Source organism: Schistocerca gregaria, chromosome 6 (assembly GCF_023897955.1).
Source record: "Schistocerca gregaria isolate iqSchGreg1 chromosome 6, iqSchGreg1.2, whole genome shotgun sequence".
NCBI lineage: Eukaryota > Metazoa > Arthropoda > Insecta > Orthoptera > Acrididae > Schistocerca > Schistocerca gregaria.
In genome coordinates this window covers 124333398-124348131 of record NC_064925.1, presented here as the reverse complement: position 1 = coordinate 124348131, position 14734 = coordinate 124333398, and the positions used below count along the sequence as shown (strand labels likewise).

The 14734-nt window shown below is 45.3% G+C and overlaps 1 protein-coding gene across 2 annotated transcripts in view; it reads left to right on the top strand.

Annotated features, from left to right (window-relative positions):
- Window positions 1-820: 820 nt before the first annotated feature.
- Window positions 821-14734, top strand: part of LOC126278609 (facilitated trehalose transporter Tret1-like) — a 56141-nt gene continuing 42227 nt past the window's right edge. Inside the window, exon 1 of one of the 2 annotated variants that reach the window (XR_007550730.1) lies at window positions 821-1006. Coding sequence is in view for 1 of the 2 variants with exons in the window: in XM_049978850.1 (XP_049834807.1) it covers window positions 832-1006 (175 nt within the window). In the remaining variant the exon portion in view is untranslated. The remainder of the gene's footprint in view (window positions 1007-14734) is intronic. The other variant, XM_049978850.1, reaches the window with a different exon arrangement.

The following is a 14734-nucleotide window of genomic DNA, read 5'->3' as shown; positions in this document are numbered from 1 at the left end:
GAGACTCGAACGCGGGACCTTTGCCTTTCGCGGGCAAGTGCTCTACCATCTGGTGGTAGGTGGAAGATGGTAGAGCACTTGCCCGCGAAAGGCAAAGGTCCCGCGTTCGAGTCTCGGTCCGGCACACAACTTTAATCTGCCAGGAAGTTTCATATCAGCGCACACTCCGCTGTTGAGTGAAAATCTAATTCTGGTAAGTATCATTGACATTGCTGCTGCATATCTGGAATGATAATCCATTCACTAAAATTTTGTCAAGTAATGCAGTTTATTTTCTCAGCTTCACCCAGCCAAGATTTCGGTAATGACGTATCGTTACTTGGCTGTTTCTAAAAATAAGGGATCACTCTACTGCTGTTTTCAAATCGGTAGGCTATTGAAATAGGTTGGATCGTGTTTTCACTTGACCTCCTAGCTTATCTTCTCTGCCACTCCCGGTGATCTAGAATATTATTACATTTATAGTTCCTTAAAATTCACAGTGTTCGTCTGACTCAAGGATTTGGCACATAGCAACAAGACACCTGATCCGAGTCTGTTGTGTGCACGCCAACATAACCTCGTGATCCGTATCTAAAGCTAAGAGTAAAAACTGCCTCAGGGTAACAAAGACGTTACATGAGCTGAACCGCAGAGCTGGAGATTCCTGCAGTCACAAGACGCCGCGCGTCTTCCGCCACGTACTGATACGAAGCGCTCAAGTCTGCTCCCGCTGTGCGTACTCAAGCCTTCCGGCCGCGGTGATTTACAGCCCTGATCTTCAGGTAGCAGTAGCAGGAGCGGTACTTAAGGTGCCCGCTGCCGTGCGCTCGCCGAGCAAACACGCCCGCCATGAAGCAGCTGGTCTCCGACGCGGTAGATAGCAACGCCCTCAGCGGTGTCTTCGCGACGGCCGCGACGGCAGCACCAGCTGCCATCGAGGCAGCCATCCAGCGGAAGGCCGAAGAGACCCAACGGGCCGAAGCCAAGTACTCCACCTGGCCCCAGTTCCTCGCCTCTTTCGTCGGTAAGATCGATCAGAAATGCCTCAGCTGGCATACTTCTCCGTAATCGGAGAGATAAATCGCTTGGATAGAAAAGTAAGTTGGCTTTCGAGTCGTAGGAAGTGCAATATTCAGATACACTACTGGCGATTAAAATTGCTACACCACGAAGATGACGTACTACAGACGCGAAATTTAACCGACAGGAAGAAGATGCTGTGATATACAGATGATTAGCTTTTCATTCACACAAGTTTGGAGCCGGTGGCGACACCTACAACTTGCTGACATGAGAAAAGTTTACAACCGATTTCTCACACACACAAACAGCGGTTGACTGGCGTTGCCTGGTGAAACGTTGTTGTGATGCCTCGTGTAAGGAGGAGAAATGCGTACCATCACGTTTCCGACTTTGATAAAGGTCGGATTGTAGCCTATCGCGATTGCGGTTTATCGTATCGCGACATTGCTGCTCTTGTTGGTCGAGATCCAATGACTGTTAGCAGGATATGGAATCGGTGGGTTCATGGGGGTAGTACGGAACGCCGTGCTGGATCCCAACGGCTTTATATCACTAGCAGTTGAGATGACAGGCATCTTATCCACATGGCTGTAACGGATCGTGCAGCCACTTCTCGATCCCTGAGTCAACAGGGGACGTTTGCAAGACAACAACCATCTGCACGAACAGTTCGACGACGTTTGCAGGAGCACGGACTATCAGCTCTGAGACCATGGCTGTGCTTGCAATGGTGTAGTTAACGACGAAGCTGGGTGCACGAATGGCAAAACGTCACTTTTTCCGATGAATCCAGGTTCTGTTTACAGCATCATGATGGTCGCATTCGTGTTTGGCGACATCGCGGTGAACGCACATTTGAAGCGTGTACTCGTTATCGCCATACTGGCGTATTACGCGGCGTGATGGTATGGGGTGCCATTGCTTACATGTCTCTGACGTTACGTTTTAGATGTGTTACGACTCGTGGCTCTACCCTTGATTCGATTCCTGCGACACCCTACATTTAAGCAGGATAATGCACGACCGCATGTTGCAGGTCCTGTACGGGCCTTTCTGGATACAGAAAATGTTCGACTGCTGCCCTGGCCAGCACATCCTCCAGATCTCTCACCAATTGAAAACGTCTGGTCTGTCAATGGTGGCCGAGCAACTGGCTCGTCACAATACGCCAGTCACTACTCTTGATGAAGTGTGGTATCGTGTTGAAGCTGCATGGGCATCTGTACCTGTACACTCCATCCAAGCTCTGTTTGACTCAATGCCCAGGCGTATCAAGGCCGTTATTACGGCCAGAGGTGGTTGTTCTGGGTACTGATTTCTCAGGATCTATGCACCCAAATTGCGTGAAAATTTAATCACATGTCAGTGCTAGTATAATATATTTGTCCAATGAATACCCGTTTATCATCTGCATTTCTTCTTGGTGTAGAATTTTTAATGGCTAGTAGTGTATGTGTGAATTCCTAAGGGATCAAACTGCTGATGTCATCCGTCCCTAGACTTACACACTACTTAAATTAACTCAAACTAACGTATGCTCAGAACAAAACATACACCGATGCCCGAGGGAGGACTCGAACCTCCGGTGGGAGGGGCCGCGCAATCCGTGAAATAGCGCCTCAACCGAGCGGCCACGCCGCTTGACCAGGAGGTAGTGGAGCCGATTTCTTTATCTAGAATCACAATCCGAAAGCCAGTTTGACCAATTTGTATCTACAGCTAGCTATATTAATATTCAACAAACCATTACACAATGCATGATAGAAGATACACCGTACGAGTATTATCAGTTTGCTGTACTACTCCATTTGCGTTCTGTGCGAGAGGAAAATGACTGCCTACATGCCTCTGAATATCCGTATGCAAGATATACAGTGAGGGCGGTGTAAGGGTTGAACAATCACTTTAGAATATATCTCTTGACCGAATTTTCACTCTGTAGTGTAGTGAGTGCTGATTTGAAACTTCCCGGGAGTCGAACCTGGGACTTCTGTTCAGGTCTGGCACCCACTTTTAATCTGCCATGAAGTTCTAAATAATAGCACATTTCTCTGTGGAATGAAAATTCATTATGGAAACGATCCCTCAGAGGATGGCTAAGTCATGTTACCGCGTTATCCGTATCCCGCAAGGTATGCAGGGCAACTTCTGTGAAGTTTGAAAGGTAGGACAGACGGCACTGCCGAAAGTAAAGCTGTGAGGGCGGGTCTTGTGTCGTGGCTGGATAGTTCAGTAGATACAACGCTTGGCCGCTATGGGCGTAGGTCCCATGTTTGAATCACAGTTTTAATCCACTAGGAAGTTTCATTTTCCAATATACGAGGTTCTCTACACCGACCCGAAAGGATTTTGCGAGAACTATAAAAGCTCCCTGAGCATTTATTTAATACTTTCCTGTGGGCTATAATGACCTCTTTGAATCCTAGCACCACATCTCACAACCGAGTGAGGTGGCGCAGTGGTAGCACACTGGACTCGCATTCGGGAGGACGACGGTTCAATCCCGCGTCCGGCCATCCTGATTTAGGTTTTCCGTGATTTCCCTAAATCGCTCCAGGCAAATGCTGGGATGGTTCCTTTGAAAGGGCACGGCCGACTTCCTTCCCCACCCTTCCCTAATCCGATGAGCCCCATGACCTCACTGTTTGGTCTCTTCCCACAAACAACCCAACCCAACACCTCACAATTAGTTTCATGTCTGTTGTGTGTTGCCATGGCTACTCGATAAGGACTTCAGACATTGTAACAATATTCCACAACTGGTCACTGTGATGTCCTTTACAGGCCCACCTCACTTTCCCAGAACCCTTTCAACAAATCTAGGTCTTCCATGCGCCTTCCCTAATACTAATTTTACATCATCATTCCATTTCATATCGCTTCTTACGTACTTATACGATATGACGTGCTCTGGATACTTGAATTGGTAGGAGCAGGAGGGGAGTGGTAAGGTGCCAAGCCACTTTACCAATATTCCTTAAAAACAGATTTAATGTTAGTCTCTACAAAACTTTTAAACACTTGAATACAGCTTGTCAGTTCAGAAAACCTTAAACAAACTATGATAGCCAGCATTAAAGAACATTATTAACGTTATAGCTCCAATTGCTGACTGCAAAATAATATTGACAATAAACAATATGTAAAAAGAATTCAGTCAATTCAAGACAGTCAATTAAACAACAGATACAAGCCTTGTGAATCCATTTGCCAACCACGGATAAACAACAGTACTTAACCTGTGGGTGTCGGTAGCTTATAAGCGAAAATCGTTCTGCTATCTCTGCTAGTGGAATACCTGTAACGTTACTGTTGTTGGTAAGATTGAAGGATGGCCAATTTTCGAAGGTGGCAGTATGGACCAAAACAAGAAAAAAAATCCTACTAAATATGGGCTCTAAAATGTATACCTTAAGAGCTATGGGCACTTGTTCAGTAGAAGAGGTGTGTTTCACATTAGCGATGAGGAACAAGTGTTCATAAGGTACGCATTGTAGTGCACTTGTTTACTAGATATTTTTTCCTTGTTTTGGTCCATACTACCATCTCTGAAAGTTGCCTCCCTTACAATATTAGCAACGACATTATTGGTAAATGTATTCACATGTAAGACATAAAGATTTTTGCTTATAACTTTCGACTGGAAAGTTTCCAGACCCTTGCGTCAAATTGATAATTTACCCTTGTCCAACATTTCTGAAAGTTTGTTACCCCATCATGGAATCACCCTCAGTATGAAGGTGTTTCTTACTCTTACGGAGCATCAGCTGGATAAAGTTAGGATTAGCAGCATGAGTTAGTAGCATTGCAAACATACATAGGGACCTGTATGCCAAAAGCGTCGAAATTGTATAGGCAGTAGAGAATCCAAAACGGAATACTTTAAGGAACTAATGATTGGATGAAAATTTAATTTTTTACTATCGTAAATAAATTACCCCGTATAGCAAACAACTCTCAAAGCAACTGCTCTAAGTAACAATTGACAGTCTCATCACTTTCATTGGAAGAGCCGACCTGAGGTTTCGAAATTATCTGGCCATACTGCTTGCAAATGTTGTTGCACACATATGAAAATCTTTAAAGCGTGGACATCATGGGCAAGTAGACGATTGGTTCAAATGGGTTCAAATGGCTCTGGGCACTATGCGACTTAACTTCTGAGGTCATCAGTCGCCTAGAACTTAGAACTAACCTAAGGACAGCACGCATAGCCACTCTCGAGGCAGTATTCGAACCTGCGACCGTAGCGCCTAGAACCGCATGGCCACGCCGGCCGGCAGTAGGCGAGTGTTTTATTGAAGAATCTTCTCCGAGACGTCTCAACATCGTCTTCTCAAGTTCTGCTTCAGCAACAGGTTTGTGTGACAACATGGACAGTTTAAACAAGTCACTACCTCGGCGTTAAATTTCTTCCACTTAGGATAACGCGTGTTGGTTCATCATTCTGAGTGCTCCATCTCCAAGTTCTTGTAACGAGTAATATTTTATTTGTAGCAACAAGGAATCTAAACCCGCTTCTACATTTATACTTTGCGAAGCACGTTGCGATGTGTGTCGAAGGGTGTTTCTCCTACCTCTACATATACCTCCCTCTCCTGATACATTCGAAAATGTTGCATGGAAAGAATGTCTGCAAACCTGTGTATAGACTCCAATTCCTCTTATTGGGACACATGCTCTCGAAATTTGATAAGTTCGTGAAGTTCGTGGTGCCCTCCATCGGTAATGCTGGAGTTAAATATGTCGTTGGCCTCCTCCCCCCCCCCCCCCCCCCCCCCCCCCTTAGCAATGATGACGGCTTTCACTCTCGCAAGCATTCGTTCAATCAGGTGCTGGAAGGTGCACTGAGGAGAGGTATAGATGTCGGTTGGCGAGGCGTGGCACATCCCAAAGGTGTTCTATAGGATTCAGGTCAGGATTCTGTGGAAGTTAGTCCACTACAGGGATGTTATTGTCGTGTAACCACTCCGCCACAGTCCGTGCATTATGAACAGGTGCTCGATCGTGTTGAAAGATGCAATCGCCATCCACTAAATGCTCTTCAACAGTGGAAAGCAAGAAGGTGCTTAGAACATCAATGTAGGCCTGTGCTGTGATAGTGCCAAGCAAAACAACAAGGGGTGCAGCCCCCTCCATGAAAAACACCACATCATAACACCACCACCTCCGAATTTTACTGTTGGCAGTACACACGCTGACGTTCACAAGGCATTCGCCATACCCACACCCTGCCACCTGATCGCCGCATAGGGTACCGTGATTCGCCACTCCACACAACGTTTGTCCACTGGTCAATCGTCCAACGTTTACTCTCGTTACACCAAGCGAGGCGCCGTTTGGCATTTACCGGAGTGAAATGTGGCTTATCAGCAGCAGCTCGACCATGAAATCCAAGTTTTCTCACCTCCCGTCTAACTGTCATAGTACTTGCTGCGGATCCTGATGCAGTTTGGAATTCCTGTGTGATGGTCAGGACAGATGTCAGCCTATTACACATTACGACCCTCTTCAACTGTCGGCGGTCTCTGTTAGTCAACAGACGAGGTCGGCCCATACGCTTTTGTGCTGTACGTGTCCCTTTACGTTTCCACTTCACTATCACATGGGGAACAGTGGATCTAGGGATGTTTAGGAGTGTGGAAATCTCGCGTACAGACGTATGACACAAGTGACACCCAATCACCTGACCACGTTCGATGTCCCTGAGTTCCGCGGAACCCCCCATTCTGCTCTCTCACGACGTCTAATGACTTCTGAGATCGCTGATATGGAGTACCTGGCAGTAGGTGGCAGCACAATCCACCTAATACGAAAAACATATGTTTTTGAAAGTGTCCGGATACTTTTTATCACATAGTATACTTCGCCTCTCTTGATAGGACAGATGGGGAAGTTTCACTGAGAAGATCATATCGCTCATGGTGAGGTGCTTTTGTAAGAAGTCGTCATGTTGTAAAATGCCTTTCACATGCTGAATCGTGATCGGAAGTATACTGTTATTTAGTAGAGATACAAAGGTCAGAGATATAGTTATGTCATGTGCGGCTAATCAGATATGCAACTGCTGCCAACTTCCTACCCTATACAGACAATAACGTCACTCACTCTCAGTAAGAAGGTAGGTCAGGACAGCACACACAACTGCTGTCCTGTGTTACGATACTGGAAGATAACATCACAGACATTTCACAGATAGGGTATAGCCACAGGCCTTAACAAATCAGAAATATCACGGTTATTTTCCAAATTATGGCTATACGAACCAGAAGTGATCCCGTTATGTACCCATCGACAGGCCATACCACGCAGCAGATGAAGGAGGCTTGCGATGAAGACGAACTCAATCATGCAACGTTTGTTCTCCTCGGAGGCTCAGCACAAAGATAGCTCCATCGTGGTGCTACACAAGATAACAAGACTCCGGTCTCCAGTGTTGTCATTCCCTCTGCTTAATATTAGCCCTTGCTGTGGTGCATGCAGTATGAAGTAATAGCTAGCGTCGCTGGCTAGTAATCTCCTGGTCGCCTGTTCAAACTCAGCTACCAGCCATTATTTTTAATTATCATTTATTAACTGTGGAAGTTTCTCGAAATTTCTTATGATTGTAATGCTTGTATATTCTGCAATATTCGATCTCTGTATCAATAGTTGCGGTCTCCAATAAAGAGTTCAGTCCTATTCTGTATGTGTATTGGTGGTCTTAATAAACGTGCTTTCATTGCTAACTGTTGTATTTCATTCACGACCCTGCTCTCTAATATGGACTTAATTGTGGATACAATGTGACACTGTTTGGTGGGGACGCCGGGTACTTCAGAATACCTATATCTCCATGACTCTAAGTAGCCAACGTAAAAGCTGTCGCCTATACATCCAGGAACCAAAATACAAGCAGTACGTAGATGCAGAAGGCCGTATATTCAGGAATACAAAGGGTCCCAAAACAGCAACTGCAGATCAAGCATCCATCGGTGTTTTCCTGAGCCGCTCGTCAGAAGCCGACAAATTTGCTGAAAAGATTCGATCCAGTCGCCAAATACAACAAGTTGGCTGACATGATGTGTTTGGAAAATTTATGCTTTTTCTTGAGCATCACAGACCAGCACTAGCTGGAGAACAACGAAGAGAAACTCAATATCTGGAACAACTTCCAGGCTGACACGAGGAAAACATTTGGTGACGTTTCGCGGCAAGTTCGCTTAGCGGAAGATCCATTGCGGATCATGGATCAGCGCCATGGGGAAACGACACAGTCCTACTTACAGAATGCTTTTGCCCTATGGTAGATTTTGAGTCCGAATATAGCAGAGGCCGGCAAAATCTCACACATGATGAAAGCAGTTGCAGAAAACTTATACCACGCTCTTCTGGTAAAACAAGTGACAAAAATCGAGGAATTCATCTATATATCTTCGAGGAAATGGAACATAAAAAAATAAAAGAATAAAAAGAAGGAGGAAAGGAGTATGACCGACTCCCGAATGTGGTCCCTATGGCAGTTGGGGGAGACCACCACGAACTCGCATTTTATGGTAACCAGAAATATCTCAAGACTAAGAAGGAGATTAACGTCGATCATACACGTCAGGAGGTAATAGGGAATGTTGGAGAAGAAGTCTATCTAGCTTTAGCACCAATGGCTGCCACCCGTTGAGTGTCGACACGCCAGGGGGAATTGATTCAGCCAACTCGAACTTACACCGGAGCCGTCAAACAATAAGCCAGAATCGACTAACGCAGATACAACCAACTCTTCCGAAAAGTATAACGCCTTGTCAGAAGAACAGACATTTCGATCACGGATGACAAAACGCCAGAATGTTTTCACTGTGGGCAGCCTGGAAGAAGACGTGTTTGCAAGATTTTTACACCGCCGAACGTCGACCACCGCAACAGTTCTACTCACACCAGTCAACTGCAGACAATTATAGTTGACCTGTGGTAAGAAACCTATCGCTGTATCCTGGACCAGGTCGCTCGCCAACGCGCCACTGCTGTTCTCGTCGCCGTACAAGCAGCTCTCCTGACCGCCAAATTCAGGAAAACTGAGCGAAGCAGCCATCTATGGATATCGGCCATAACAGACGAAAATCCACATTGAACGACAATCACCAAGACATCAGGAAATTTCGCTGACGTCATCACTAATGGTGAACCTGTCCCGGCTCTCAACTCAAGGCCTTTATTTTCTGTATTGTTGTATGCTTATCGTAATCAGCTAAAGAATACAGTGATACGTAAGCGATTGTGCTGAAACTCGCAAAGGGGAAATAAGCGAAGCTGAGAGGAACATGTAGGCTACCGGAAGAGTAACTATCAGTGACAAATCATAGCACATTGGAATCTAGTAAAATGTTACTCTCGGATAGTATTTCCTGCAGACATCATAAGCAGTCATAGACAGTGGAAAACCGGAGCTCCAGACTGATGAAGCTATTCCAACAAGCGCACATGAAAGTATCGCTCTGGGTGGTTTTTCGTTGAAGATGATATTCTGTCGTCATCAACGAGACGAGTTCTGGTCGTCAAATGATATGATCAAGCTGTGGAGCTTTTGTCGATTGACAGAAGTTACTGATACTCACAAATAAAATCCACATGCCAGCGACCATCATAAGCATTGCAGATGGACCAGGAAAACCTGGAATCACTGTTACGAGCAGCTACAACTCATCCCTAAAAGGAAAGTGCATAGAGACAGCCTAATCAGCCCAGGATAGGCAGCTTTGTGTCTTCGACGAAGACTCGTGCTGCGCCACCACTACCGACAATAAACGCATGGGAGGAAATTACTATCGAATGAACTCCCAACAGAATCTAGTCTGACTGAGTAACAATAGTTGTGAACGTTAGCCGCACCGCGCCAGTTTTAAAATGCCTTCAGACCCTGACTGGAGAAGTGACAGACCAAGTGGCCGATGGTAAACACCATAACAGTAGTGGAGATCATCTACATATTAGCCAGGGTGTTTCCAGGTGAATGACATAGTTTGGGAGGAAGTGAGGAGGATCCTGCAATATGACATTATTGAAGCCGCAAAGAGTCCTTGGTCCTTTTCTCTGGTCCTTGTGTTTGTGCACCGACTACTAACGACTGAACAAAATCATGAAAAAATGTGACTACCCATTGCACCACAATGAAGACACCCTCGACTGATGGAAAGGAGAAAAGTATTTTTCAACTATGGACGTGCAGATGGCTTCTGGCAAATCGAGATTGATGAAGCTGACTGAGAAAACACTAACTTCATAAGACCTGGTGGAGCTGTAAGTTTAGTTATGCCATTTGGACTGTGTCACAGTCGAACCTTCTTCAAACGTAAGATGGACAACCTGCTGGTACCCCTTAAATGGACTATGTGTTTTTGTTAATTTGATGACACTGTCTTTTACAAAGACACTTGAAAAACATATAACCATCTGACAGCCGTCTTGAAAGATGTTCGATACAGGATGTCTCCACGGGATTCATTAAAAAGTGCCCCTATGTCGCCAAGAAATAAAAACCTTAGGGTGCCTAGTGAATGGCATGGAGTCCTTCCCATTCCATATATTATGAGAACAGTCACAGATTTTCTGATACCTAGGCGCATTCGTGATGTGGTAGAATATCTTAAAAAGTGCTCACATTAGTAGTGACTCATATAGAACTTCAGCACAAATAAATGTTCACTGTTAGAACTACTGCAGGGTCACGCCAAATCTTCCTGTAAAGATATGCACGAAATATCTTTTTTTGTCCTTAAGGATGTGCTAACATCTCCTCCGGTCCAGCATTGCGTGACAAGAATGCTGAAACGGAAATTCACACCAACACTACCAGTTACGATATAGATGCTGTTACAGTGCAAACTGGAAAACATTGACAAGAAGAAGGTACGGGATGATAGTAAATTTGTTATAACATCAGGGAATAACGTCTGTGGTACTAGAGGGAGCTGTAGAGGATACAAAGTGTAGGAGAAGACAGAGATTGAAATACATCAAGCAAATAATTGAGGATATAGGTTGCATGTTCTATTCATAGTTGAAAACGTTGGCACAGGAGAGGAATTCATGGCGGTCCTCATCAAACCAGTCAGAAGGCTGATGACACAAAAAAGTAATGCATATTCAGATAGGTGCTGAAGTGATAATAGCTTACGCTTCCAGAATAGTCCAAGATGAACCACTTAATAAACGAGAAAGAGCCACTTTCAGTTGTTTGGGCCAACAGCAAGTTCCAGCCATAGTTAGTTGGCAAACAGTTCACTGTTGTGAACCACGAGAATCCTGAAACATTTCCATCATGCTTCAATATCTGCCGGCCGTTGTGGCCGAGCGGTTCTAGGCGTTTCAGTCCGGAACCGCGCTGCTGCTACGGTCGCAGGTTCGAATCCTGCCTCTGGCATGGATGTGTATGATGTCCTTTGGTTAATTAGGTGTAAGTAGTACTGTCTAGGGGTCTGATGGCCTCAGTTGTGAAGTCCATGGTGCTTAGAGCCATTTGAACCTCAACATCTGGGCACCTGGAATTCGTGAAGACTCTAGACAGAATCAGATGCTCATACGTCTGGTTCTACCAATCCGCTACACACTTGTGTGCCACTGTCAGAAATTCCAGCAGTGGACGCACATACTGCAATTACTTACACAGCATCTGAGACCAATATCATTGACAGCAGCGTCGTCCCAGCGAACTCGAATCGACTTCTTGGGGAGGTTTCCAAAGTTTACAAGTGGGGATCAATGGATAATAGTTGGCACTGACTTCCTCATCCACTACGTTGTCACCAAGGCTGTTCCAACTGCCAAAGCTCCAGAAATTACAAAGTTCCTTGCTGGAGACATCATATTGAAACACAGAGCAGCCCGTATAATGACCTCTGATACTGGAAAAGTTGTTCAGTGGAGACCAGTATCAGAGGTTATTTCACATTGCAGCATCATCCACACGATGACAACCGTCGATCATTCACAGACAAAGGTCCTCACAGATGCTTTAATAAGACAAAGGCATTTATGCTGCCGACAAAAGCTGATGTTGAACAGATAGACTGAGATACAATACTACCTGTCACCACATTTGCGTACAGTACAGCAAAGCAAGACACTATAGGTTTCACACCATTCTTCCTATTCCATGGTTTTGAGGCTGAAACGTTAATGGATAAACTGTTTCTGTTTCAATCAGATGATACTCAGTATGAGAATGTGAAACACATCATCACCGGGTCTGAAGGAACCAAGGCTAAAGAATCAAGACAGCTGGCTCTAATACAGACCGTGGACACCCAGGAGAAAGGTCGAGAGCACTATAACGCCAGTCACTGGCGATCATAATACAGTTCGGAGGCATGGTATGATGGTATGAATTTTTACACCCGTGCGGAAAATGGGTCTATTAGAAAAGCTACTAAACGACTACTGTTGATCATATAGTTTCCTTCACCACATGTCGGAAGTCACATACAAAGTCGACAATTATGACAATCGAGACGACAAAAGGTCCGCCTCAGTAGCTGAGTGGTCAGCTTAAATGGCTGTCACGTAGAGGACGCAGGTTCGATTCCTGGTACTGCCAAGGATTTTTCCTTGGCAAGAGGACTAGTACAAGGTATTTTGAGCCTTTTTATGCCAATAGAGAGGCCATTTGGTTGAGAAGTAGTGGGTCCAAGAACTGGAAACTCGTCAACACGGGCCGGAGAGTGGTGTGCTGACAACATGCCCCTCCATTAAGCATCCGCACAACACTGTACGGCAGAGGATGTTATGGCGGCTAGTCGACATCCCTTGGGCCTTCAAAACCTGGACGAGGACCTCGTTAAGGTGACGAAAGCAAAGAGCGTCGTCCATGTAGTCTGCACGAGACCCGGAAGAACAGATCGTCAATGTAGCTTCTCCTTCAAAGGAATTGAAATCATGCTGAATGATCGCAAAGCTACCTTTGCTTCTCAGCATAGTGAAGAGGATGTGACATGATCGGAATGCGAGGATCCTCCAGCGGTGCCCTCGAGAGGACCACTGACAAGATGTAGACCTACTACGCTGTAGTCAGTTTTACGAGCTGGAGTGCATGCAGTGTGATGAAGTGGGTAGTGTCGATGGATGGAATTCTCCGAGTTTGTGGAAGATCCTAGAAATTCTTACTGTTTGTAATGTTTTTATATTCTGGAATATTCAATGCTTCTACATATAGCAGCATTCTCCGTCGAAGAGTTCAGTCTGCTCGGGTTGCACTTTGGTGTTCATGGTAAATGTGTTTTCAGTGCTGTGTGCCCGCATCTCGTGCTCGTGCGGTAGCGTTCTCGCTTCCCACGCCCCGGTTCCCGGGTTCGATTCCCGGCGGTGTTAGGGATTTTCTCTGCCTCGTGATGGCTGGGTGTTGTGTGCTGTCCTTAGGTTAGTTAGGTTTAAGTAGTTCTAAGTTCTAGGGGACTGATGACCATAGATGTTAAGTCCCAAAGTGCTCAGAGCCATTTGAACCATTTGAACCAGTGCTGTCCGTTGTACTTCGCTGGTGACTCTGCTTTCGCATTTGAACTTGAATGTGGTTACGATATGATAATATACACAAAGTAGAAGAAGTTACTCTGACAAGTTTTGTGCGGTTGTGCAGAAATGATGATCATTCACATATTCAAGTGCATACTGGGTGATTATAATTAAAATTAAGGTACGGAATTTCAGTGTAGGATGTACTTACCATATGGCAGGGAAACTTGGTAGAATGGGCTAATGTGTTAATGTGGAACTCATTTATGGTAGAAAAAAATTAGTTCCGATTTAGCCCACCAGGTGCAAATCTGGCGCTGTGCACTAAATGTGTGGTGGTATGACATTCACGATGTCATTTAATAAGCCGTAACGTGAGTGAACAGTACGATTTTCGAGAGGGCGGACCATGTTCTGTCAGTGAAACTGGTTTATGTGAATGGCAGCAATTACAGTGCCACACTGAGAGAGTATCGTCGACTGGAAGGTATGAGGGGAGGCCCCATGTCATAAAATGGTTTAAAGAAGATGATAATGAAATTCGAAAACGCGTGTGAGCTTGGTGTGGTACCTGGAAGAGGAAGGCGGACTATCCCAATGGAAGCAGTTGGCGTGGTTGCTGTTACTGTAACTGACCATGCGGCCTATGCCCAGGTAATGCTAGTGCTCATGCAGTGTCACCAGTATGGTCAACAGTATGGAAAGTTTTGCAATTTATTTTACACTGGTACCTGTACAACATTCAGTGTAGCAGCTAAACTGCAGCTAAGTTCTGAATTCCCTCATCAGTTTCTGAACGAATCGAAGTTGATGACATGTGGCCGGACAATATTCTACGCAGTGGCGGGACACATTTTACTCTACAGCAGTGAATAAGCAGAGCTGCCGATTTTGGGGCACTGTCAAACGGCGAGTTGCGCACGAAGAGCCATCGCACTTGCCGTATGTGACTATGTGGTGTGGGTTCACAAGCACCCTTATTCTCAGCCCATTCTTCTTTAAAGAGAATACACACAGAGGCCTCGGGTATATCATGACGTCTGCACAGTATCGAGACTTCGTCGCATAGCATGTGATTCCTGATGTGAAACAGTGAAGCTGAGTTTTCATGCAATATGGGGCAACTCCTCACGCTGCACGACCAGTGAAAGATCTGCTTAATGTAATCTTCCACGAACGTATTATCTCCAGAGTTTTTACAGATGCATGGCCTGCAATATCATCTGATCTAAATTATGTGCCTTCTGCCTCT